Source organism: Salvelinus namaycush, chromosome 34 (genome assembly GCF_016432855.1).
Source record: "Salvelinus namaycush isolate Seneca chromosome 34, SaNama_1.0, whole genome shotgun sequence".
NCBI classification, from domain to species: domain Eukaryota; kingdom Metazoa; phylum Chordata; class Actinopteri; order Salmoniformes; family Salmonidae; genus Salvelinus; species Salvelinus namaycush.
The window spans coordinates 39856938-39883286 of NC_052340.1; the positions used below are offsets into that span (position 1 = coordinate 39856938).

The 26349-nt window shown below is 47.5% G+C and overlaps 1 protein-coding gene across 1 annotated transcript in view; it reads right to left on the minus strand.

Annotated features, from left to right (window-relative positions):
• LOC120028530 (immunoglobulin superfamily member 10-like) overlaps positions 1 to 24153 on the minus strand; it is a 31834-nt gene extending 7681 nt beyond the window's left edge. The window contains exons 1-7 of the mRNA XM_038973722.1: positions 23951 to 24153; positions 22073 to 22202; positions 14278 to 14668; positions 13368 to 14138; positions 11211 to 13112; positions 6348 to 8065; positions 5235 to 6115 (exon numbers count right to left, since the gene is read on the minus strand). Of these exons, the coding sequence (XP_038829650.1) occupies positions 5235 to 6115; positions 6348 to 8065; positions 11211 to 13112; positions 13368 to 14138; positions 14278 to 14668; positions 22073 to 22202; positions 23951 to 24153 (5996 nt within the window). The remainder of the gene's footprint in view (positions 1 to 5234; positions 6116 to 6347; positions 8066 to 11210; positions 13113 to 13367; positions 14139 to 14277; positions 14669 to 22072; positions 22203 to 23950) is intronic.
• Between the last annotated feature and the right edge of the window lie 2196 nt (positions 24154 to 26349).

Here is a 26349-nt window from a genome sequence, read left to right on the forward strand (position 1 = left end):
TATTACACCTGGCAGGGCCAGATGGGCTTACAGCAGATCACTCTATTACACCTGGCAGGGCCAGACGGGCTTACAGCAGATCACTCTATTTCACCTGGCAGGTCCAGATGGGCTTACAGCAGATCACTCTATTACACCTGGCAGGGCCAGACGGGCTTACAGCAGATCACTCTATTTCACCTGGCAGGTCCAGATGGGCTTACAGCAGATAACTCTATTTAACCTGGCAGGTCCAGACGGGCTTACAGCAGATAACTCTATTTCACCTGGCAGGGCCAGACGGGCTTACAGCAGATCACTCTATTTCACCTGGCAGGGCCAGATGGGCTTACAGCAGATCACTCTGTTTCACCTGGCAGGGCCAGACGGGCTTACAGCAGATCACTCTGTTTCACCTGGCAGGGCCAGACGGGCTTACAGCAGATCACTATTTCACCTGGCAGGCCCAGACGGGCTTACAGCAGATCACTCTGTTTCACCTGGCAGGGCCAGATGAACTTACAGCAGATCACTATTACACCAAGAGCAGGGCCAGACGGGCTTACAGCAGATCACTCTATTTCACCTGGCAGGGCCAGACGGGCTTACAGCAGATCACTCTATTTCACCTGGCAGGGCCAGACGGGCTTACAGCAGATCACTCTATTACACCTGGCAGGGCCAGACGGGCTTACAGCAGATCACTCTATTCCACCTGGCAGGGCCAGATGGACTTACAGCAGATCACTCTATTTTACCTGGCAGTTCCAGATGGACTTACAGCAGATCACTCTATTACACCTGGCAGGGCCAGACGGGCTTACAGCAGATCACTCTATTACACCTGGCAGGGCCAGACGGGCTTACAGCAGATCACTATTTCACCTGGCAGGGCCAGACGGACTTACAGCAGATCACTCTATTTCACCTGGCAGGGCCAGATGGGCTTACAGCAGATCACTCTATTACACCTGGCAGGGCCAGATGGGCTTACAGCAGATCACTCTATTTCACCTGGCAGGGCCAGACGGGCTTACAGCAGATCACTCTATTTCACCTGGCAGGGCCAGACGGGCTTACAGCAGATCACTATTACACCTGGCAGGGCCAGACGGGCTTACAGCAGATCACTCTATTTCACCTGGCAGGGCCAGACGGGCTTACAGCAGATCACTCTATTTCACCTGGCAGGGCCAGACGGGCTTACAGCAGATCACTCTGTTTCACCTGGCAGGGCCAGATGGGCTTACAGCAGATCACTATTACACCTGGCAGGGCCAGACGGGCTTACAGCAGATCACTCTATTTCACCTGGCAGGGCCAGACGGGCTTACAGCAGATCACTCTATTTCACCTGGCAGGGCCAGACGGGCTTACAGCAGATCACTCTATTTCACCTGGCAGGGCCAGATGGGCTTACAGCAGATCACTCTATTACACCTGGCAGGGCCAGATGGGCTTACAGCAGATCACTCTATTACACCTGGCAGGGCCAGATGGGCTTACAGCAGATCACTCTATTACACCTGGCAGGGCCAGACGGGCTTACAGCAGATCACTCTATTTCACCTGGCAGGTCCAGATGGGCTTACAGCAGATCACTCTATTACACCTGGCAGGGCCAGACGGGCTTACAGCAGATCACTCTATTTCACCTGGCAGGTCCAGATGGGCTTACAGCAGATAACTCTATTTAACCTGGCAGGTCCAGACGGGCTTACAGCAGATAACTCTATTTCACCTGGCAGGGCCAGATGGGCTTACAGCAGATCACTCTATTACACCTGGCAGGGCCAGACGGGCTTACAGCAGATAACTCTATTGCACCTGGCAGGGCCAGATGGGCTTACAGCAGATCACTCTGTTTCACCTGGCAGGGCCAGACGGGCTTACAGCAGATCACTCTGTTTCACCTGGCAGGGCCAGACGGGCTTACAGCAGATCACTATTTCACCTGGCAGGGCCAGACGGGCTTACAGCAGATCACTCTGTTTCACCTGGCAGGGCCAGATGAACTTACAGCAGATCACTATTACACCAAGAGCAGGGCCAGACGGGCTTACAGCAGATCACTCTATTTCACCTGGCAGGGCCAGACGGGCTTACAGCAGATCACTATTACACCTGGCAGGGCCAGACGGGCTTACAGCAGATCACTCTATTACACCTGGCAGGGCCAGACGGGCTTACAGCAGATCACTCTATTCCACCTGGCAGGTCCAGATGGGCTTACAGCAGATCACTCTATTTCACCTGGCAGGGCCAGACGGGCTTACAGCAGATCACTATTACACCTGGCAGGGCCAGACGGGCTTACAGCAGATCACTCTATTTCACCTGGCAGGGCCAGACGGGCTTACAGCAGATCACTATTACACCTGGCAGGGCCAGACGGGCTTACAGCAGATCACTATTACACCTGGCAGGGCCAGACGGGCTTACAGCAGATCACTATTACACCTGGCAGGGCCAGACGGGCTTACAGCAGATCACTCTATTTCACCTGGCAGGGCCAGACGGGCTTACAGCAGATCACTATTACACCTGGCAGGGCCAGACGGGCTTACAGCAGATCACTCTATTTCACCTGGCAGGGCCAGACGGGCTTACAGCAGATCACTCTATTTCACCTGGCAGGGCCAGACGGGCTTACAGCAGATCACTCTATTACACCTGGCAGGGCCAGACGGGCTTACAGCAGATCAGCTCTGTCTTTTATCAAGGCCATTGGCAATGACTCACAATAATGGCTTCTTCCCGAATCCTACGACAGTTGCAGAAAATAATAAAACACTAATAGAAAACACGTCAGGGTTGCCTAGCCAGCCTCATAACAGTTTAAATCGGACAAGAAACAGAGGGAAAAACATTCCACTAAGTGTCATTATCTGCATAATGAAGTTAATGATATAGGGGGGGAATAATGATTTTATGAACTGAACAGTGAATCAAACCAATAGGCACTAGGTTTTTCGACATTCACAAAGGAAGTGTTGTATATATATTTTTGTTTGCCAATGTGTGCTTACATAAGTCTCTGTTCCAAATAGACTTCCAAAATACGAACAAGCTCTTTTTTTCAGTGACTGCATGCAGAGAGGACACATAACAGAATGTCAGCTACACTATTAGGAGCCAGATAATGTCTCAACCAGGAAGCCAATGTTCTTCTGGTACTCTCATGTTCATCTTTAAGAAGCTCTGACTGAGTCCTTGCTCAAATAATATAAAACTTGTTTGTGTCGATATCCAGTCTAAAATCCGTCATATTGGCTTGTTATTCTGGCAAATACCCCCTCAGATATTCTGGTCTCAGTTTATCCCCAGCTAAGAACCACTGCTAATGGAGAAAAGATTGAGAGGCTTAATAAGGTCATTTATACTGGGTTGAATTCATTGGGTATAACAGCATGCTACGGCTTGTGATGAGATGACGTGTTATGGGTTCATTTGAAGACTACAGTCTGTACCTTTTGTCCAAGGAGAGATTACATTAACATGTAGCTTTAGATCAGATGCTGCCGAACAAATTTCTGCCCTGCTAGAGCTGCCCCGGTCAACTGTAAGTGCTGTTATTGTGAAGTGGAAACGTCTAGGAGCAACAACGGCTCAGTCGCGAAGTGGTAGGCCACACAAGCTCACAGAATGGGACCGCCATGTGCTGAAGCGCGTAGCCCGTAAAAATTGTCTGTCCTCGGTTGCAACACTCTCTACCGAGTTCCAAACTGCCTCCGGAAACAATGTTAGCACAATAAATGTTCAGTGGGATCTTCATGAACTGGGTTTCCATGGCCGAGCAGCCGCATACAAGCCTAAGATCACCATGCTCAATGCCAAGCATCGGCTGGAGTGGTGTAAAGCTTGCTGCCATTGGACTATGGAGCAGTGGAAACGCGTATCTGTAGTGATGAATCACGCTTCACCATCTGGCAGTCCAACGGACTAATCTGGGTTTGGAGGATGCAAAATCTCGGGTTAGGCCCCTTAGTTCCACTGAAAGGAAATCTTAGTGCTACACCATACAATGACATTCTGGACGATTTTGTGCTTCCAAATTTGTGGCAACAGTTTGGGGAAGGCCCTTTCCTGTTTCAGCATGAAAATGCCCCCGTGCACAAAGCGAGGTCCATACAGAAATTGTTTGTGGAGATCGGTGTGGAAGAACTTGACTGCCCTACACAGAGCTCTGACCTCAACCCCATTGAACACTGTTGTGATGAATTGGAACACCGACTGCGAGCCTGGCCTAATCACCCAACAATAGTGCCAGACCTCACTAATGCTCTTGTGGCTGAATGGCAGCAAGTCCCCGCAGCAATTTTCCAACATCTAGTGGAAAGCCTTCCCAGAAGAGTGGAGGCTGTTACGGTAGCAAAGGGGGGACCAACTCCATATTAATGCCCATGATTTTGGAATGAGATGTTCGACATGCAGGTGTCCACATACTTTTGGTCATGTAGTGTATTTCTGACTCTACAAATAACAGAGCAAGTCTTTACATGTCTCTGCATGATGTGTTCAGCCTGGCAGGTCAGATTCCGAGACTGGCTTATTTTTCATTTAAAAACTTTAGTTTATTATTTTTTTACCCCTTTTTCTCCCCAATTTCGTGGTATCCAATTGGTAGTTACAGTCTTGTCTCATCGCTGCAACTCCCGTACGGACTCGGGAGAGGCGAAGGTCGAGAGCCGTGTGTCCTCCGAAACACAACCCAACCAAGCTGCACTGCTTCATGACACAACGCCCACTTAACCCGGAAACCAGCCGCACCAATGTGTCGGAGGAAACACTGTGCACTTGGTGACCCGGCCCGCCACAGGAGTCGCTAGTGCGCGGACAAGGACAGCTGCACCGCAGCTAACACGGCGACGCAGTTTCTTAGACCGCTGCGCCACTCAGGAGGCTTCTGGCTTTATTTTTTGAAGTCTCTGTTTTCAATCCACGTTTCTGTACATTTTCAAACTTAGGTGCTCAGTGTATGGATGGACTAACTTAAACTAGTACTGAAGAGGCACGATTCTTCTCTCTGGAAAACCCCAGTTTTAGCTCTCTGCACTGGAAACACATCTAAATAATTTGAGGAGAAGTTATAATGATGAACTCTTTTGGTGTGTTTAAACAGCTGTGTTGTAGCACAGAGAACCTGGATACTTTTCAATATGTGTGTATGTTGATCTGCTGGCGTGTGATTGTACCTGTACGTCTCTGAATAGACTGCGTGATTACGTATATATTACAGATCATGTCCTCATTACCTGTGCCACTGGTCCACCACAGCCTTGGAGGGTAGTCTCCAGATTATCCTGGGTTTGGGGTCCCCGGTGGCCGAGCAGTTCAGCCTCAGCTGGTCCCCATACGACAGCACCGTCCTGCGGTGTGATGCCTCAACAATCTCAGGAGCCATCTCCTTCTTCTCCACAGTCAGCGTCACCACCCTGCGCTCTGACCCTGTAGAACTGGTGACGATGCACTCGTACTTCCCACTGTCCGTGGCGGCCGTATCAGTCAGGTGGAGCGTCCCGTTAGCGAACACAGACACCCTGGGGTCCACAGAGGGCTTCAGGGGCAGCACCGCCATCCCATCATAGAGGACCCAGTGTACGGTGGGCTGGGGGCTGCCCTGAACTGTACAGGGTAACCACAGGCTCTGACCCACACCGGCCTGGACCTGCTGTCGTTTGGCCTCCAGGATACCAGGAGGTGCTGCCACCACCTGTAGTCTGACAGTGGCAGTGTCGGCTCCTGCTGGGTTACTGGCGATGCACTTGTAGTGGCCCCGGTCATACACAGACACATGCTTGATGAGCAGAGTACCCTCTGGGGTCACTGACACTCTGGGGTCTGAGTTGTGGCCCCTGACTTGGGTGCGGTTAGCCAGGATCCAGGAGACTAGAGGGGTGGGGCGGCCCTCCGCCTTGCACTTCATCTCCACTGTCTTCCCTGAGTGGGACTTTATCTCCCGTACCTTGGGCTCCAGGATGCGTGAGGGGTAGGCCACTACGGACAGGGTGACCAGGAGCTTGTCCGACCCCTGGTCGTTCTCGGCCAGGCAGAGGTACTGGCCACGGTCTTTGATGTTGGCGTTCTGGATGGACAGAGTGCCGTTCTGGAACACCTCAAACTTGCCTATCTTGCCCTTGATGGTCATTGTGCTTCCTGAAAGGAAGGGAGGAACAGGAGAGAGAGAGAGAGAGAGAGAGAGAGAGAGAGAGAGAGAGAGAGAGAGAGAGAGAGAGAGAGAGAGAGAGAGAGAGAGAGGGGGGAGAAAGAGAGCAAGATAGAGGGAGTGAGAGAGAATATGTAAATACAATATAACTTCAGTACAACTTCATTCCAAAGTAGTTTTATAACATGCTAAATATCTATACCCTTTTACCCGTGCTTGAAGAGAAGCGTTTCCAGCTGATGGTGGGTTCAGGGCTGCCCGCGGCTTCACAGGGCAGGAAGGCGTCTGAGTTGGACAGGACAGTGAAGCTAGCCGCGTTGCCTCCCACAATCCTGGGCTTGGTGAGCATGTCCTTGGTAGATGGCTCAAAGCCCACAATGTTAGCGGTTGTCGTATCATAGCCGGTGATGTGGGTATAGGTGTTAGAGATGGCATTGTCTATGTCCTTGCTACTGTAGGGGCCATTGGTGTGCCCTTGCTCTGCTTCCAGAACAGTCAGTGTGTCGAAAGTCAGGGTCTTGTCTGGGCTTGGTCTGGCCCTTTTACTGGACACCGTTGGCCTGGTTCTCCTGATCATGGGTCTCTGTGTGATCTGGTAACGACTATCTCTCCCTGACGGGAGCCTGATGTTAGTGTTCACTCTGATGGGGTCGGTGTTAGTCTGGACGCGGGTTGATGATGTCGTGTAAGGCCTTGAGGTGGTGGTTGGATGAGGTGTGTTGGAAGTCATTCTGGGCCTGGTGGTGGAAGTATAGGCTCGTGGACGGTTAGTGGTGGACTCCATCTCGTCTGTCCAGTTCTCATCTTCGTATGAGTCGTAGTCTGTGGTGGTTTCTCCCACGGAGGTCAAGTCAGTGGACACAGTCACTGCAGACCTTTCTGATTCCCTGGAGGGCGTGTACAGGGGCTTGGAGACGGAGACGGTCCGTGTGGGATATGTGGTGGTTTCCATGGTGATCTCTGTTGTTTCCATGGTGGTGCTGGGCGCTTCGGTAGTTGTTATGGTTTTTCTGAAAGGCCACCTGCCCCTGAAAGGCCTCCTGCCCCCTGACCCTCCATTCGGTCTCCGGTTTCCCCCAAATCTACGGGATAGGTACCCCCCTGACCCTCCGGATTCAGACCCAGAGGACGAGGCCTCATCTGTGTCTTCTCTTGGGGCAGGTTTTTCTGTGGGTGGAGTAGCGATAGTCTTGGTGTCTGGGGAAGACTCTGTGGTGTTGGAGTACCTGTAGTGCCAGGCTGGGGTTGTAGTTCCACGGCTAGTGCCAGGCTGGGATGTGGTCGAGGCCTCAGAGTCAGGCGATGAATCTCCATAGTCATCGTCTGATGAGCTCTCTGGGGTCTCTGGGTGTTTACCTGCTCTAGACGGTGACTCGGTCACAGGTTCAGTCAGAGACCGCTGGGTGGGCAGTGCGGTTGTAGTTGTAGTTGCTGTGGTGGTGGGTTGGACCGTTGCTGAACCCTCTGTGCTGGTGGAGGGCCTGGCTGGTTTACGTAGCCCGTTGAGTTTCTCCTTCTGCCTCGCCCTGTTCCCAAACAGCCTGTCCCAGTTGATCTTACCACGGACGACCTTGGAGGCGGTTGTGGTTGTGATGGTGGAGGTTGTTGGTTCATCTGTTGTGCTCGTCATAGGGCCGTGTGTTGGGTCAGACTCTGGGGCATCAGAGGAGGTCATGGATACCTCACCTCTGGACTGAGAGTGAGTGGAGGTGGGCTGGGTGGTGGTGGTGGTGGTGGTGGTGGTGGTGGGGGCTTCTGTTGAGTATGTGGTGGTGGGAGTGTCCAGTGTTGTAGAGATGGGCCTCTCTGTTCTTCCTAGAGAGGAGCTAGAGACTAAAGGCGATGATTTAGGTGATGTTGTGGGTGTGACGATCCGCTGACCACTTGTCTTCTTCTTCCCATCCTCATCACAGTCACAGTCTGAAATAGCAACAACAATAACAATGAATCATCATCATCATCATCATGATCTTTTGGCTGTTCCTAAAAAGCTCAAGAGTCTCACCAACAAAGATAATGTCAACATCAAAGACAAGAAACGACATAACATATTTGAACAACATGACAAGTATAACTATATTTAAGTATATGAAAAAATATATTTTAAATACATTTAATGTCAATTTTATTTGTATTTTATTAGCATTTAAGTTTATTAAATATATTTAAAATGATCTAAATTGGGATGTTTTTTTAGTATATTAGATAAAGAGCAGAACAAACATACGTTGAATACACCTTAAGTACTAAAATGGTATTTGAAATATAATTCCTGTATTTGCTTTACAAAGAAAGTGCATTTATAACGTGTTTCAAGTATAATTTTACAAATAGACTTCTACTCATTAACCACATTAGTTATCGTAATTAGCCATGTAAAGGTTACCTTCATTTACCAAGGCATCTTTTCAGCTAATGCTATTTACAAAGCAGTTGTGGCTGGAGCAGCAAACTACAAGGTAGGCTTTTGATAACTGTGCACCAGTAGTATTTCACACTTTAGCTGTTCACATGGTGATAAATTAACATTTCAATAAAATGTGTAATGTGTCATTTGTGATGTGTAACTAAAAGTACAACATTATTCAGTTTGAAAATGAACATCAAAACATTTGAATAAGCTAAATATAAGGAACACTATCATATTATAAATGGAGACTTCAACTGCAGAAAAGTATGCTGGGTAATATGCAAAACATTATACTTTTTTGAAAGTATAATTTAATATATTTTTTGGACATTTATGTTAAATATACTTTTTTGAAAGTATATTTACTTGAGTTATGAAAAAGTATAGTCTCAGGAAGCATTTTCCTCAGCTGTGCATGCTACCTTATGTGGAATAAACAATCGTTATCATTGTCAACTTTCTCTGCACTCTTCTGAACTGGAATTAAGAAAGTATTTCAAAACTCATTATTGCCACTGAAACTACGGTGCAAAAGTCTTTATACCCCTTGGATTTCTTAAAATGTTATCGTTACAAAGTGGGATTAAAATTGATTTCCTTTTAATTTTTTTAGTCAACAATCTACGCAAAGATTTTATTTTACATTTTGTAAAGATTGATAGACATTTAAATAACTAAAATATATTTGTTGCATAACTATTCAGCTCCCAGTGTCAATACATTCTAGAAACACTTTTGGCAGTGATTAGATTGGTGAGTCTTCCTGGGTAAATCTCTGAGAGCTTTCCACACCTGGATTGCGCAATATTAACCCTTTATCCCTGAGAAGTTTCATTCCAGTCCTGCAGCTCAGTTCAGGAGTACGACTGTATATCTTTGATGTGTCTGGGTGGTTTAATACATAATCCACAGCATAATTATTAAAATGACCATGCGTAAAGAGATATTCAATGTCTGATTTGATATTGTTACCCATCAACCAATCACTGCCCTCTCTTTATGAGGAAGGGTTAGTCATTAAACCCCTATTGTTTCACACAGAGTGAGTCCATGTGTAATTAGTTAAGCCACGTTTTACTCCTGAACTAATGTATACTTAACTAAACAAAGGGGCTGAATACTTATGCAACGACTATACTTTAGTTATCTTTATATATATATATATATATATATATATATATATATATATATATATTTTGTATTAATCTTACTATTTATTTAGATTTATTTCTCACTCTGACATTACAGAGTATTTTGAGTTCATTGTTGGCAAGAAATTACAATTAAATCAATTTCTAACACAACAAAATGTGAAGAAATACAAGCGCTGTACCTTACAGCTGTATACTAATATATTGTTTTGCTGCGCCTGACTTCCCACTCCGACACCCAGTACCTTACAGCTGTATACTAATAGCGCACTTGATCACTTACAAGCAGTTTCATAAAAATAAAATAAAAATCAGTGCTTCAACTTAAAAACAACTCCAAGTGTATTTTAAATTAAAATACAAAAATACATTTAAAGTGTTTGAAATTGAAGTACAGTTTTAATGAGTGTGTTTAAGTTTAATGATAGTGAACACATAGTACACTAAAAGACTGAAAAGCAATGAATTTATAGTACACTTTGAATAAGTGTATTGAAGTGTGATGATAGTATACTGATCAAAAATGTAATCCCAACATGCAAAGTGTTTGTTCCCATGTTTCATGAGCTGAAATAAAAGATCCCAGAAATGTTCCATACGCACAAAAAAAGTTTTTCTCTCAGATTTTGTGCACAAATGTGTTTATATCCCTGTTAGTGAGCATTTCTCCTTTGCAAAGATAATTCATCCACCTGACAGGTATGGCATATCAAGAAGCTGATTAAACAGCATGATAATTACACAGGTGCACCTTGTACTGGGGACAATAAAATGACACTCTAAAATGTGCCGTTTTGTCACACTACACAATGCCACAGATGTCACAAGTTTTGAAGGAATGTGCAATTGGTATGCTGACTGCAGGAATGTCCACCAGAGCTGTTGCCAGATAATTGAATGTTAATTTCTCTACCATAAGCCACCTCCATCGTCGTTTTAAAGTGTGCAGTACGCCCAACCGGCCTCACAACTGCCGCCCAGGACCTCCACATCCAGCTTCTTCACCTTTGTCTGGGACCAGCCATCCAGACAAGCTGATGAAACTGAGGAGTTGTATTTCTGTCTGTTATAAAGCACTTTTGTGGGGGAAATTTCATTCTGATTGGCTGATTCCCCAGTGGGTGGGCCTATGCCATCCCAGGACCACCAATGGCTGGGCCACTGCCCAGTCATGTGAAATCCATAGATTAGGACCTAATTTATTTATTTCAATTGACTTATTTCCTTATATGAACTGTAATTCAGTAAAATCCTTGAAATTGTTGCATGTTGCGTTTATATTTTTTGTTCAGTATATATTTATAGTATACTTAAGATATACCAGAAAAGTACATCTCGCATTTGAAATATATTATTTACATTTGTTGTATATTTAAGTATACTTTAGCATACTTGTAATATATTAAAATATACCATTTTTTTTCTCATTTGGGATAACGTACCTGTGGTCAGAGCCATGGTGTAGAAACTACATATCCTATTTGAACAACATGACATAACGTACCTGTGGTCAGCTCCATAGTGTAGTGTACTGTGTTGTTGCCATGCTTCTTCACCGTGGTGGGCTGTTTGAGTTTGTTCAGGATGGACTGGATGTCTGTGATCCGGTTGGGCTTGATGAACCTCCTCCTGCCGGGAGGGTTCCTCCTCCGGCCCCCTCCTCTTCCTCCTCCTCCTCCTCCTCGGCCGTTCTTAGGGGGGATGATGTGGATCTGCTGGCGGGAGATGATGGTGGAGCCTGCAGGCAGACGGGGGGACTTGATCCTCTGGGTGGTGTGGAAGGTGATCTCATCCTGCTCTCTCTCTGTGGTGGTGACTGCAGTGAAGGTGGTCTGGCTGTCTGGGTCAGTGGCTGTGTGGATCTCAGGCCCTCTTGGGGGTGATCTGGGACTGTCCATCATGGGGGTGACGTTGGGGTCGGCGACGAGCGATCGCGCCGCCCCGGTGGAGGTCTCCGGTTCTGCAGGTGCTTCTCCGGAGAATAGGATCTGGGTCTCGTCTGTGGTGTCGGTCACGGTGAGGCGGAGAGTGACGGGTAGCCTCAGGGGTACCGTCATGTTCCTCTCCAGAGCGTACGACTCACCGCTAGACCCAATAGTTCCACTAGACCTACCGATACTGGGAATGTATGGTGTGACTGCCTCACTCTGAGTTTCACTGATACTCCCTGTGATGTCGGGGCCGTGGGTGAATGTGGACTCGATGGGTGTGGCGTCTGACCGGCTGTATGACTCTGTTGTCACTCTGTCAGTGTTTTCTGTTGTTACAGTGAAACTAGTCCAAATGTCATCTGGGATCTCCATGGTTGTCATGAAACTGGTTTCACTGTTCTGATTGTTTACGTTCTCTATGCTTGCAGTTACACTCATCTTTCTTTCATCTGGAGTATCTGGGGTTGGTATGATGGTGCTTGGTAAAACAACGAGTCCGTCTTCATGAGACAGACCCTCCCCAGATCCAGCATCCCCGTCCGCAGACATGTCAGTCTCAGAAACTCCTTTTTCTTTCTCCCTCTCTGTCTTCGTTGTTGAACCACCTTGAGCCTTCTTCATGAACTCTGCAAATCTCTGGGGGTCTACTTTTCTGGAGGCTTGATCAAAGACCCTCCTGTTGCTCCATATGCGTCTACTGCTGGCTGGGCCCCTCAACCTCACCCCTGAGCCCCCTGATCCTCTGCCCTGAGAGGAGGACCTGAGTCTGGGGTACGGCCTATCTGATGTGATGGTCCTGGACTCCTTGATGGTTCTGTCAGAGGGGCTGGAGGAAGGGATCTCACTGTGGGAATCCTCCCTCTCCTTTATGCCCCCGTCAACCTCAAACTCAACCCCAGCTTCCACCCCTGACCCCTCTCTATCCACCACCGTCACCTTCCTGTACCCCTCCCCAGTGACAGTCACCTGGGACGTCAGCAGGTCCACCCCCAGGTAGTTAGCACTGAGACACCTGTAAAACCCCCGGTCTCTGGAGGTCAGATCTTTTATTCCTAGAGTCCCGTTCCTATAGAGCTTCCTGTTCCCATAGGATTTATCCAGGACTGTGTGGTCAGGTAGAATCCACTGGACCGAGGCATCAGGGCTGCCTGCGGACCCACAGTCTAGAACCAGGCTCTGGCCCAGAGGCCGTGAGAGCTTGACCCCGTTGACCTCCTCCTCCTCCACATCAGGAGACAGCACGGTGACGCGGAAGCTTAGCACGTCTGCGTCCAGGTAGTTAGTGGCGATGCAGCGGTAAAGCCCAGTGTCTGAGGTGTCCGTTCCTCTCAGGGTGAGCCTCCCATCAACGGTGATCACTATCCTGCGGTCCTCGCTGGAGTAGGGCGCCCGTACCTTACTGCCGTCCGATAAGATCCACTCTACAGAGGGCTTTGGCTCCCCCAAAGTCTGGCAGTTGAGCTCCACCACCCCACCTGTAATTACAACAAGAATCACATGAATAAATTGATTTTATAATGTACATTGCTATATTGTAGCTGAGAGTATGTTACATACATTATATGGACACATTTCTGCTCATCCACAACACAATGTGCACTGTAGGACCCACCTATGAGGACAGAGTGCTCAGTCATGACACATTTTAACCATGCATTGCTTTGATGTAGCCCTTTTCAACAAGCATCAACAAGCATTGTATGGGGGCTCTATCTCTGCCCAACACCCACCTATGAGGACAGAGTGCTCAGTCTGAGTCTGGTTGTCTCGTTTGATGATGGTCCAGCTGTAACGGTCCCTCGTCTGCGACACCTTGTTCTCTACACGCAGGTTAACCACTGACCTGTACTTAATGTGCAGAGTGGAGAATGTGGTCGTGGTACGGTCCAGCTGAAAGTTGACCTCTCCCTGCATCAACCATGCGGGTGAAGCCTTAATCTCAGCCTCGATATCTGTGTGGATTTCATCATGTCCCTCCATTGGTCTGATCTGGGTGTACTTGTAGATCATGTCTGGGGTCCTGGAGAGCATCAACCCTCTCTCTAGCCTCATGGGAACGTCACTGTACGTAGCCAGGATGCGCCAGAGCTGTTGGATGTGTTCATAGTCAATATTACAGACCAGCCATGTAGAGATGGTGGTGGACAGCATGGTCACGTTCTTCTCCCCCTCCTCCACCTGGGTTAGAGTCAGGTTCTCCATGGCTGATGGTCTCTGGACTGTGCAGGTAAGGCTAGCGTCATTGTGGAACTGATCTGTCAGGTTCATCTGCAGGGATCCGACGGGAGCGATGAAGTCCCGGGGGGAGACTGGGGTGTAATCCCCCTCGTCCAGGCTGACGTTCCTCTGCTTCAGATGGGGGTGGATCCAGGGTTTGGTACAGGTGAAGGAGTCACGGGGTAGCTGGGTGAGGCTCCTGCCTCGAATGGGAGAAGGGGTCTCACAGACGGGACAGGCTTCACCTCTGGCATACTTCCTGTCTCGCTTGCATTTCAGCACACCTGGAAAACAAGGTCATTACTGAATCGATACGTAGTTTTAATCCAACCATTCCCTTATGATCTTTTTTTATGTACAGTAACTGCCAAAGTTAAATCAAACAATCAGAATGTTGCAGACAGAACTCTAATGTAACATTACCTGAATTTATCTCCGCCCACTCTGGGAACCAAGCCATGCGACAGTCACAGGACCAGGGGTTGCCATGGAGATAGATGTTCTCCAGCTGGGAGCAGCCAGTAAAGATGTCTTTGGGGAGGCTGGCGAGGAGGTTGTCAGACAGGTGGATGTTCCTAACGGAGGACACCTTGAACACCTGGCTGTGCCTCAGCGTGATGAAGGTATCCGGGTGAAGCTGCTGGAGCAGGTTGCCCTCCAGGTGGACCAGCTGTAACATGGTCAGACCGTAGAACGCCTCCGGGTTGATGAACTCGATGAGGTTGTGGTCCATGTGGAGTCGTACCAGGCCCTCCAGGCCTTGGAAGGTGTCCTTGTTGATCTCCTTCACTCTGTTGTAGCTCATCTTCAGGACCTGAAGGAACATCATTTAATAGTCATACATAGAGACCCCTGGAGCGAGAGTGTACCACGGCTAACGTGTTTGAGGAAAAACGTGTTTGAGGAAAAACAGTGTTGTAAAAATAATCCGGGCCAGAGGTGATGTGAGGTTATTCTGCCTGGGAGCACTTCCAGAAGTCAGCTGTTGTGAATGTTTTTTCAATAGGAGTAACTCAAAGCAGTTGTAGAGTGATGCATTTCCAAGGCCTTTTATAATCCTTTTTCTCAGTTAACCCTCAGGGCCTACAAACGTCTTTGGAATAAAATATGAACACCACGGACAAAAGACACAGCTGTTTATTTGGTGATATATTTTACAAGATGAATTACACTTGGATTTGAAAGATGTTACTGGAAGGAAGAACTTGTATTTATTAATGTCTTAGCATGCTTAGTTCTTTGGCTCCACTAGCTTGGGGGGAAAAAGTCTACTCTGTCAAGAAATTATATGAGGTTATGAATGGAGTAGGGTTATACATTTAACAAAATCATTGTCTAGTCTGCCAATATGGATATGAGCAAATGTGAATCAAATGAGTCAACGTATGAAACACATAAAGGATCCTTTGTAGCTCAGTTGGTAGAGCATGGTGCTTTCAATGCTGGGATAGTGGGTTCGATTCCCGGGACCACCAATTTGTGCAAAAATTATGCGGGTGTGGCTTTGGATACAAAATGTCTTCTAAGTGGTGTATATATATACAGGTAATAAAGGAAACACCAACATATAGTGTGTTAATATGACTTTGGGACACCAGCCAGATCAGAACACCTCGGCATAGATTCTACAAGTGTCCGGAACTCTGCTGGAGGGATGTGACATCATAATTCCATAATTTGGTGTTTTGTTGACGGTGGTGGAAAATGCTGTCTCAGGCGCCTCTCCAGAATCTCCCATAAGTGTTCAATTGGGTTGAGATCTGGTGACTGAGACGGCCATAGCATATGATATACAGTGTCTTCAGAAAGTATTCACACCCCTTGACTTTTTCCACATTTTGTTGTTTCAGCCTGAATTTAAAATTGATTTAAAAAATTCACTGGCCTACACACAATCATCCAATAATGTCAAAGTGGAATTATGTTTTTCAAAATTGTTACAAATTTATAAAAAATGAAAAGCTGAAATGTCTTGAGTCAATAAGTATTCAATCCCTTTGTTATGGCAACCATAAATACGTTCAGGAATAAACATGTGCTTAACAAGTCACATAATAAGTTGCATGGAATCACTATGTGTACAATAAATAGTGTTTAACATGCTATTTTTAATGACTACCTCATCTCTGTACCCCACACATACAATTATCTGTAAGGTCCCTCAGTCGAACAGTGCATTTCAAACACAGATTCAACCATAACGACCAGGGAGGTTTTCCAATGCTAAGAAGGGCACTTATTAGTAGATGGGTAAAAAATAAAACAAATCTGACTTTGAATATCCTTTTGAGCATGGTGAAGTAATTAATACACTTTGGATGGTGTATCAATACACCCAGTCATTACAAAGATACAGGCGTCCTTCCTAACTCAGTTGCCGGAGAGAAAGAAAACCACTCATGGATTTCACCATGATGCCAATGGTGACTTTAAAACAGTTACAGAGTTTAATGGCAGTGATAGAAAACTGAGGATGAATCAACAACATTGTAGTTACTCCACAATACTAACCTAATTGACAGAGTGAAAAGAAGAAAGCCTGTACAGAATACAAATATTCCAAAACATGCATCCTGTTTTCAAAAAAAAAAGAAAGTAATATTGCAGAAAATGTGGCGAAGCAATTTACTTTTTGTCCTGAATACAAAGTTTGGGGATAATCCAATACAACACTTTACTCAGTATCACTTTCCATATTTTCAAGCATAGTGGTAGGTGCAACTGGGTCCTGGACTTCCTGACGGGCCTCCCCCAGGTGATGAAGGTAGGTAGGCAACAACACCTCCACTATCCTGATCCTCAACACAGGGGCCCCACAAGGGTGCGTGCTCAGTCCCCTCCTGTACTCACTGTTCACCCACGACTGCGTGGCCATGCACGCCTCCAACTCAATCATCAAGTTTGCAGATGACACTACAGTGGTAGACTTGATTACCAACAGCGACGAGACGGCCTACTGGGAGGAGGTGAGGGCCCTGGCGGAGTGGTGTCAGGAAAATAACCTCACACTCAACGTCAACAAAATGAAGGAACTGATCATGGACTTCAGGAGACAACAGAGGGAGCACGCCCCCATCCACATTGGACTGCGACATTGACCCAATATTTCTATATTTCTTATTTCCATTCTTTTACTTTCTTAGATTTGTGAGTATTGTTGTGTATTGTTAGATACTACTGCACTGTTGAAGCTAGGAACACAGCCATTTCACTACACCCGCAACATGTGTCTATGCGACCAATAAAATGTGATTTGATTTTATGGGTATGCCTGCATCATGTTATGGGTATGCTTGTAATTGTTAAGGACTGGTGAGTTTTTCAGGATAAAAAAGAGACAGAACGGAACTAAGCAGAGGCAAAATCCTAGAAGAAAACCTGGTTCAGTCTGCTTTCCACCAGACACTGGGAGATGAATTCACCTGTCAGCAGGATAATAACTTTAAACAAAAGGCCAAATCTACACAGGAGTTGCTTACCAAGAGGACCGTGAATTTTCCTGAGTGGCCAAATTAGAGTTTTGACTTAAATCTACTTTAAAATCAATAGCAAGACCTTAAAAGGATTGTCTAGCTGTCACGCCCTGACCTTAGAGAGCTTTTTATGTCTCTATTTTGGGTTTGGTCAGGGTGTGATTTGGGTGGGCATTCTATGTTCTGTATTTCTATGTTTTTTATTTCTTTGTTTCTGGCCGAGTGTGGTTCTGTCACGTTCCTGACCTGTTTTCTGTTGTTTTGTATGTGTTTAATTGGTCAGGGCGTGAGTTGGGGTGGGTAGTCTATGTTATGTGTTTTCTATGTTGGGTTAATGGTTTGCCTGGTATGGTTCTCAATTAGAGGCAGGTGTGTGTCGTTTCCTCTGATTGAGAGCCATATTAAGGTAGGTTGTTCTCACTGTTTGTTTGTGGGTGATTGTTCCTGTGTCTGTGTTTACCACATGGGACTGTTTCGTTTGTTCGTTCGTTTTAGGTAGTCTGTTCCTGTTCGTGCGTTCTTCGTCTATATGTAAGTTCGTTTGTTTCAGGTCTGTTGCCTTCGTTTATTGTTTTGTAGTTTGTTCTAGTGTTTTGTCAGTGTTTTCGTCTGTCATTTAAATAAATTAGTATGTATTCCTCACCTGCTGCGCCTTGGTCCGTTCATTCACCACAAGACGAACGTTACAGAATCACCCACCAACAAAGGATCAAGCAGCGGTGTAACGGGAGAGAGAAGCAGTGGTACAAGGAGGAATGGACATGGGAGGATGTTTTGGACGGCAAGGGTTGCTACACATGGGAGGAGATCCTGGCTGGAAAGGATCGCCTCCCATGGGAACAGCTGGAGGCAGCTCGGAGAGCGGAGGAAACCGGAGAGAGGAACCGGCGTTATGAGGGGACGCGTCTAGCACGGAAGCCCGAGAGGCTCACCCAAAAATTTCTTGGGGGGGGGCTAAAGGGTAGTGTGGCGAAGTCAGGTAGGAGACCTGCGCCCACTTCCCATGCTTACCGTGGAGAGCGGGAGTACGGGCAGACACCGTGTTATGCGGAAGAGCGCACGGTGTCTCCTGTACGGGTGCATAGCCCGGTGCGGGTTATTCCACCTCCCCGCACTGGGCGGGCTAGAGTGAGCATTGAGCCAAGTGCCATGAAGCCGGCTCTACATATCTGGCCTCCAGTACGTCTCCTCGGGCCGGTGTACATGGCACCAGCCTTACGCATGGTGTGCCCGGTTCGCCAACACAGCCCAGTGCGGGTTATTCCACCTCCCCGCACTGGACGGGCTACGGGGAGCATTCAACCAGGTAAGGTTGGGCAGGCTCAGTGCTCAAGGGAGCCAGTACGCCTGCACGGTCCGGTATATCCGGCGCCACCTTCCCGCCCCAGCCCAGTACCTCCAGTTCCAGCACCCCGCACTCGCCTTATGGTGCGTGGCCCCAGCCCAGTACCACCAGTGCCTACACCACGCACCAGGCTTCCAGTGCGTCTCCAGAGCCCTGTTCCTCCTCCACGCACTCTCCCTGTGGTGCGTGTCTCCAGCTCGGTACCACCAGTTCCGGCACAACGCACCAAGCCTCCTGTGCGTCTCCAGAGCCCTGTACGCACTGTTCCTTCTCCCCGCACTCGCCCTGAGGTGCGTGCCCTCAGCCCGGTACCTCCAGTTCCGGTACCACGCACCAGGCCTATAGTGCGCATCGAGAATCCAGTGTGCCCTGTTCCTGCTCCCTGCACTAGCCTTGAGGTGCGTGTCTCCAGTCCGGTACCACCAGTTCCGGCACCACGCACCAGGCCTACTGTGCGCCTCAGCAGGTCAGAGTCGGCCGTCTGCCCAACGCCGCCTGTACTGCTCGTCTGCTCAGCGCCGTCTGAGCTGCCTGCACTGCTCGTCTGCCCAGCGCCGTCTGAGCTGCCTGCACTGCTCGTCTGCCCAGCACCGTCTGAGCTGCCTGTCTGCCCAGCGCCGTCTGAGCCATTCGTCTGCCCAGCGCCGTCTGAGCCATCCGTCTGCCCAGCGCCGTCTGAGCCATCCGTCTGCCCAGCGCCGTCTGAGCCATCCGTCTGCCCAGCGCCGTCTGAGCCATCCGTCTGCCCAGCGCCGTCTGAGCCATCCGTCTGCCCAGCGCCGTCTGAGCCATCCGTCTGCCCAGCGCCGTCTGAGCCATCTGTCTGCCCAGCGCCGTCTGAGCCATCTGTCTGCCCAGCGCCATCTGAGCCATCCGTCTGCCACGAGCCATTAGAGCCGTCCGTCAGTCAGGAGCCGCTAGAGCCGTCCGTCAGTCAGGAGCCGCCAGAGCCGTCCGTCAGTCAGGAGCCGCCAGAGCCGCCAGCCAGTCAGGAGCCGCCAGAGCCGCCAGCCAGTCAGGAGCCGCCAGAGCCGCCAGCCAGTCAGGAGCCGCCAGAGCCGCCAGCCAGTCAGGAGCTGCCAGAGCCGCCAGCCAGTCAGGAGCTGCCAGAGCCGCCAGCCAGTCAGGAGCTGCCAGAGCCGCCAGCCAGTCAGGAGCTGCCAGAGCCGCCAGCCAGTCAGGAGCTGCCAGAGCTGCCCTACAGTCATGAGCTGCCCTATAGTCATGAGCTGCCCTACAGTCATGAGCTGCCCTCCAGTCATGAGCTGCCCTCCAGTCATGAGCTGCCCTCCAGTCATGAGCTGCCCTCCAGTCATGAGCTGCCCTCCAGTCATGAGCTGCCCTACAGTCATGAGCTGCCCTACAGTCATGAGCTGCCACCCAGTCCGGAGCTGCCACCCAGTCCGGAGCTGCCACTCAGTCCGGAGCGGCCATTCAGTCCGGAGCGGCCATTCAGTCCGGAGCGGCCATTCAGTCCGGAGCGGCCACCCAGTCCGGAGCGGCCACCCAGTCCGGAGCGGCCACCCAGTCCGGAGCGGCCACCCAGTCCGGAGCTGCCACCCAGTCCGGAGCGGCCATTCAGTCCGGAGCGGCCATTCAGTCCGGAGCGGCCATTCAGTCCGGAGCTGCCATTCAGTCCGGAGCTGCCATTCAGTCCGGAGCTGCCATTCAGTCCGGAGCTGCCATTCAGTCCGGAGCTGCCATTCGTCCTGAGTTGTCCCTCTGTCCTGAGCTACCTCTTTGTCCTGAGCTACCTCTTTGTCCTGCGCTACCTCTTTGTCCTGAGCTACCTCTCTGTCCTGAGTTGTCTCCTCTATTTTAGAGGGGCGTTGGTGAAGGTTCCTGGACCATGGTCGGGGGCGAGGGTCGCCACTCAAAGGACGCTAAGGAGGGGGACAAAGACAGTGGTGGAGTGGTGTCCTCGTCCACCGCCGGAGCCGCCACCGCGGACAGATGCCCACCCAGACCCTCCCCTTGAGTTTTAGGGGTGCGCCCGGAGTTCGCACCTTGAGGGGGGGGTTCTGTCACGTTCCTGACCTGTTTTCTGTTGTTTTGTATGTGTTTAATTGGTCAGGGCGTGAGTTGGGGTGGGTAGTCTATGTTATGTGTTTTCTATGTTGGGTTAATGGTTTGCCTGGTATGGTTCTCAATTAGAGGCAGGTGTGTGTCGTTTCCTCTGATTGAGAGCCATATTAAGGTAGGTTGTTCTCACTGTTTGTTTGTGGGTGATTGTTCCTGTGTCTGTGTTTACCACATGGGACTGTTTCGTTTGTTCGTTCGTTTTAGGTAGTCTGTTCCTGTTCGTGCGTTCTTCGTCTATATGTAAGTTCGTTTGTTTCAGGTCTGTTGCCTTCGTTTATTGTTTTGTAGTTTGTTCTAGTGTTTTGTCAGTGTTTTCGTTTGTCATTTAAATAAATTAGTATGTATTCCTCACCTGCTGCGCCTTGGTCCGTTCATTCACCACAAGACGAACTTTACAGGTTCCCAATCAGAGGCAGCTGTCTATCGTTGTCTCTGATTGGGGATCATACTTAGGCAGCCCTTTTCCCTCCTTCTGTGTGGGATCTTTGTTTGCGTGCAGGTAGTTTGCACAACGAAGCTGTTCGGTCGTTGTTTTCTTTATTGTTTTTTTCTTTTCCAAAGTTTCATTTCGTCAATAAATTATGTGGAACTCAAAGAATGCGTTCGTCCTTCCGGCGACACCCGTTACATCAACAACACATTTGACAGGGCTTGACACATAATAATAATGGGCAAATGTTGCACAATCCGGGTGTGGAAATCTCTTAGAGACTTAGCCAGAAAGACACAGCTGATATTGCTGCCGAAGGTGCTTGTATAAAGTATTGACTCAGGGTTGTGAATACTTATGTAAATGAGACATTTCTGTATTTAATTTTCAATACATTAGCAAAAATATCTAAAAACAGGGAGTACAGGAGGGGTCGGAGCACACACCCTTGTGGGGCCCCTTTGTCATTCTGGGGAAATTGTGTGTAGATGGGTGAGAAAAAACATAGATTTAATAAACTTTGAATTCATGCTGTAACACAACAGAATATGGAATAATTCAAGGGTACGAATACTTTCTGAAGGCACTGTACATCGTTTTCAGGCTCAGCTAACCAGTGACCGCTTGTGCCCTGTGGATGGGGGCATTGTCATATTATGGGGGCATAGACATGCGACAATAATGTCCAAAATAATGGCCTGCTAAAAAATGTATGACCCATTCAATACATGACCCTAAGCATGATGGGATGTTAATTGCTTGATTATAACTCAGGATCCACACCTGTGTGAAAGCACCTGCTTTCAATATACTTAGTATCCCTCATTTACTCACATGTTTCCATTACCTGTATATCGACAGGTGTTTATGACAGTGCTGTACGTATACCTGTAAGGACTTGAGGTCTTGAAAGGCCCTGTCAGCGATGCTGTGGATGGTGTTGCTGTGGAGCATCAACAGCTCCAGGTATTCCAACCCAGACAGATCATTCTCCTTCAATGCGGTTATACTGTTATACCTGAAGACAGAAAAGTGGGAAAACCATCTAACAGTGAATCATTTATTCTTTCTCAAAATGTTACATCAACGGTCTAATATATAACTAAAATATACTGTATGTGCATTCATAGAGGGGGAGAAAACAGAGACTGGGAGAGAGAAAAAGAGAGATCGGAGAGAGAGAGATCCAGCCTCACCCTACTAGAATCTGAAGTCAAATGTCTACTGTTTTCTGATGATCTGGTGCTTCTGTCCCCAACCAAGGAGGGCCTACAGCAGCACCTAGATCTGTCCCAACCAAGGAGGGCCTACAGCAGCACCTAGATCTTCTGCACAGATTCTGTCAGACCTGATCCTTGACAGTAAATCCCAGTAAGACAAAAAATAATGGTGTTCCAAAAAAAGTCCAGGACCACAAATACAAATGCAATCTAGACACCGTTGCTTGCCCTAGAGCACATAAAACAACTATACATACCTCGGCCTAAACATCAGCACCAAAGGTAACTTCCACAAAGCTGTGAACGATCTGAGAGACAAGGCAAGAAGGCCCTTCTACACCGTCGAAAGGAACATAAAATTTGACATCCCAATTAGCATCTGGCTAAAAATACTTGAATCAGTTATAGAACCCATTGCCCTTTATGGTTGTGAGGTCTGGGGTGAGCTCACCAACCAAGAATTCACAAAATGGGTCGAACATCAAATTGAGACTGCATGCAGAATTATGCTAAAATATCCTCCATGTACAACGTAAAACACCAAATAATGCATTCAGAGCAGAATTAGCCGAAACCCGCTAATGATCAAAATCCAGGAAAGAGACGTTAAATTCTACATCCACCTAAAAGGAAGAGATTCCCAAACCTTCCGTAACAAAGCCAGCACCTACAGAGAGATGAACCTGGAGAAGAGTCCCCTAAGCAAGCTGGTCCTAGGGCTCTGTTCACAAACACAAACACACCCCGCAGAGCCCCAGGACAGCAACACAATTAGACCCAACCAAATCATGAGAAAACAAAAAGATAATTACTTGACACATTGGAAAGATTTTACCAAAAAACAGGTCAAAGTTGAATGTTATTTGGCCCTAAACAGAGAGTACACAGTGGCAGAATACCTGACCACTGTGACTGACCCAACATTAAGGAAAGCTTTGACTATGTACAGACTCAGAGAGCATAGCCTTGCTATTGAGAAAGGCCGCCGTAGACAGACCTGGCTCTCAAGAGAAGACAGGCTATGTGCACACTGCCCACAAAATGAGGTGGAAACTGAGCTGCACTTCCTAACCTCCTGCCAAATATATGACCATATTAGAGACACATATTTCACTCAGATTACACAGATCCACAAAGAATTTGAAAACAAATCAAATTTTGGTAAATATCTACTGGGTGAAATATCACAGCAGCAATATTTGTGACCTGTTGCCACAAGAAAAGGGCAACCAGTGAAGAACAAACACCACTGTCAATACAACCCATAACTATTTGCACATCATTTTTAACACTGTATATAGCCATAAAATGACATTTGAAATGTCTATATTCCTATGAAACTTTTTTCAGTGTAATGTTTACTGTTCATTTTTTTATGTTTATTTTAATTATGTTTATTATCTATTTCACTTGCTCTGACTATGTAAACATATGTTTCCCATGCCAATAAAGCCCTTTTAATAAACATTGAAAAAGAGAGCGGAGAGAGAACAGAGAGAGAGTGGAGGGAGAGAGAGAGCGGAGAGAGAGAGAGTCTGACTCTCACCCTAAGTTAATTCTTTCCACAGCCGTCTGGATCTGGCCTGGTATTGCGGTCAGATATCTGAAGGTACAGTGCACTTCGGTGGGAACGTAGCACGCGCACGACTTGGGGCAGCCGCTGGTTATTGGTAGCAGAGCGACCAAGACAAACACAGCCGTCAGCAGCCACCGCCGCAGGTATGAGGGGCCGTCGGTACACACACTCATTCTGGAGAGGGAGAGCGCTTCACACTCAGTCACACACTGCGTGGCTCGGGTTCTTCTCCTCTCATTAATGAATGTCAACCTGTTGGAGAGACACAGGGGTTGGTTGATTAGTTTAAAGAAGGACTAATTACATATGTGCAAACAATGCAGTGTATTATGTGTCAAAGAGAACGTGAAATACAAATAAAATGAGAGATGGGTAGAGAGAGCGAGAGAGAGAGAGAGAGAGACAAAGAAAGAGAGAGAGAGAGAAAGAGAGAGAGAGAAAGAGAGAGAAAGAGAGAGAGGAGAGAGAGAGCGAAAGAGAGAGAGAGAGCGAAAGAGAGAGAGAGAGCGAAAGAGAGAGAGAGAGAGAGAGAGAGAGAAAGAGAGAGAGAGAGAAAGAGGGAGAGAAAAAAGAGGGAGAATGGACAATTAGAAAGGAGGGAGAGAGATGTCTGTGTGTAAGTGTGTGTGTATGTCTGTGTCCATAGTTTTAAGTTGGCAAACACAAAGCAATGATGAATCAACAGAAATAGTTTTTTAAACAATATATGCACAATTGCTAAATCAATGTAGATAATATTCTAACTCTCCATTTAGATGAAAGGCCCAGGCACTTCAACATCAATGGACATTCAAAGGGTTCTGATAACAGGGATCGAAATAAAGTCATTGAGAGTCATATAAAAAAATATATACAGATTAGATAAAAATGTGAATTATAATCTTTCCCAATGTACAGAGAGAAAGGTTGTGCGTAAAGTCGACAGGGTACTACAGTGTTGTAGTCTAATAATCCCCTACCATTCGTCGTGCTCCTTTCCTAAACCCCATCAACACTTCACCTCTGAAACTGATTTTTTTAAATACACTATGAGGTCCATGCTAATGAAACGCCTTGTTCCATAAATGAAGTTATCTAAAGTCACCAATTAACATGATGTTTAGATTAGTTGTTTATTTATTTATTTGTTTATTTCCATGTTTGATTTGAGCTTTTCTTCTACGTTCAGAAATATTTTCTAGAGGCAATAAACAACTGATATGTAATAATATTACACTTCAAATTCAAAACACTGTGTTTCTAATTACCATATTGTAATCTGTCATCCAATTAAAAGTTCTCCACACTTCACCGCACTTACCTGTGTCAAAGCAGAAATGAATCCAAAATCCTTGAGTCACGTAAATACGTTATTTAGTTATAGTGTTGGATCCTAGTAGCCAGTCGTAGGAGAAATCCTTCTGGTTGCAAGCCATTCCCGTTACAAGACCACTCCTGTCTGTCTGAAACACAGGCAACTGTGCGTGCTGGAGGATGAATGGTCTGAGTGCTCATGTCTAGCTTCCACCCACCCTTGCCTCCCCCGCTCCGGGGCGAAGATTTCCCAAGGTACAGATCTAGGATCAGCCCCCCCCCCCCCCCCCCCCCCCCCTCTCCAATAGCCTTAACCAGAAGTGGGGACACGCAGCCTGGTGGTTAGGAGTGGTTAAGAGCATGGGCCTGTAACCCGAAAGTTTGCTGGTTTGAATCCCCGAGCCTACCGCAGGGTGCAAATCTGTCAATGTGCCCTTGAGCAACGCATCTAAAACCTAAATTGCTCACGTAAGTTGCTCTGTAGAAGAGCGTCTGCGAAATTGAAGACGATGTTTAAATGGGAAAATGCAAACCTGACCCAAGTTCAGCATCTCAAAATCAAGTTTTATTGGTCACGTACACGTGTTTAGCAGATGTTATTGCGGGTGTAGCAAAATGCTTGTAGGGGGCACCTCCACTCTCCTTTGCGTTGCTACTGTGCTTGTACACTCTCAGTCATTGTGTAAATGCTAGTAAGCGTTGACTCGCAAAACTACTACTGACTTCCTTTATACTGCTTGCAGAGCCATAGTTATTGGCCAAAAGGCAGACAAGCAGAGGAAATAGGCTTTCCATCACAATGCTAATGCTAGTCCCGGATGTTGCGTATCGTGTTCAGCCAATCAGGATGCAGTGGTGAAAAAAAACTGATTGCTGCAACGTGATTGGCTGAACGCAATACACAACATCCGGGATGGTTGCGGTGGAAAATGTTTCATAAAGAAAGTATGCATATTTTACCCGTTTTTTTTTTCTTCCACTTTCTTGCAATTAAATTGAGGAAACCGATGTCTTTCCAGCCTGAATGGAGAATGTTTTATGTATGAACCGTTCTGTCACACTGGCTCAATTGTATG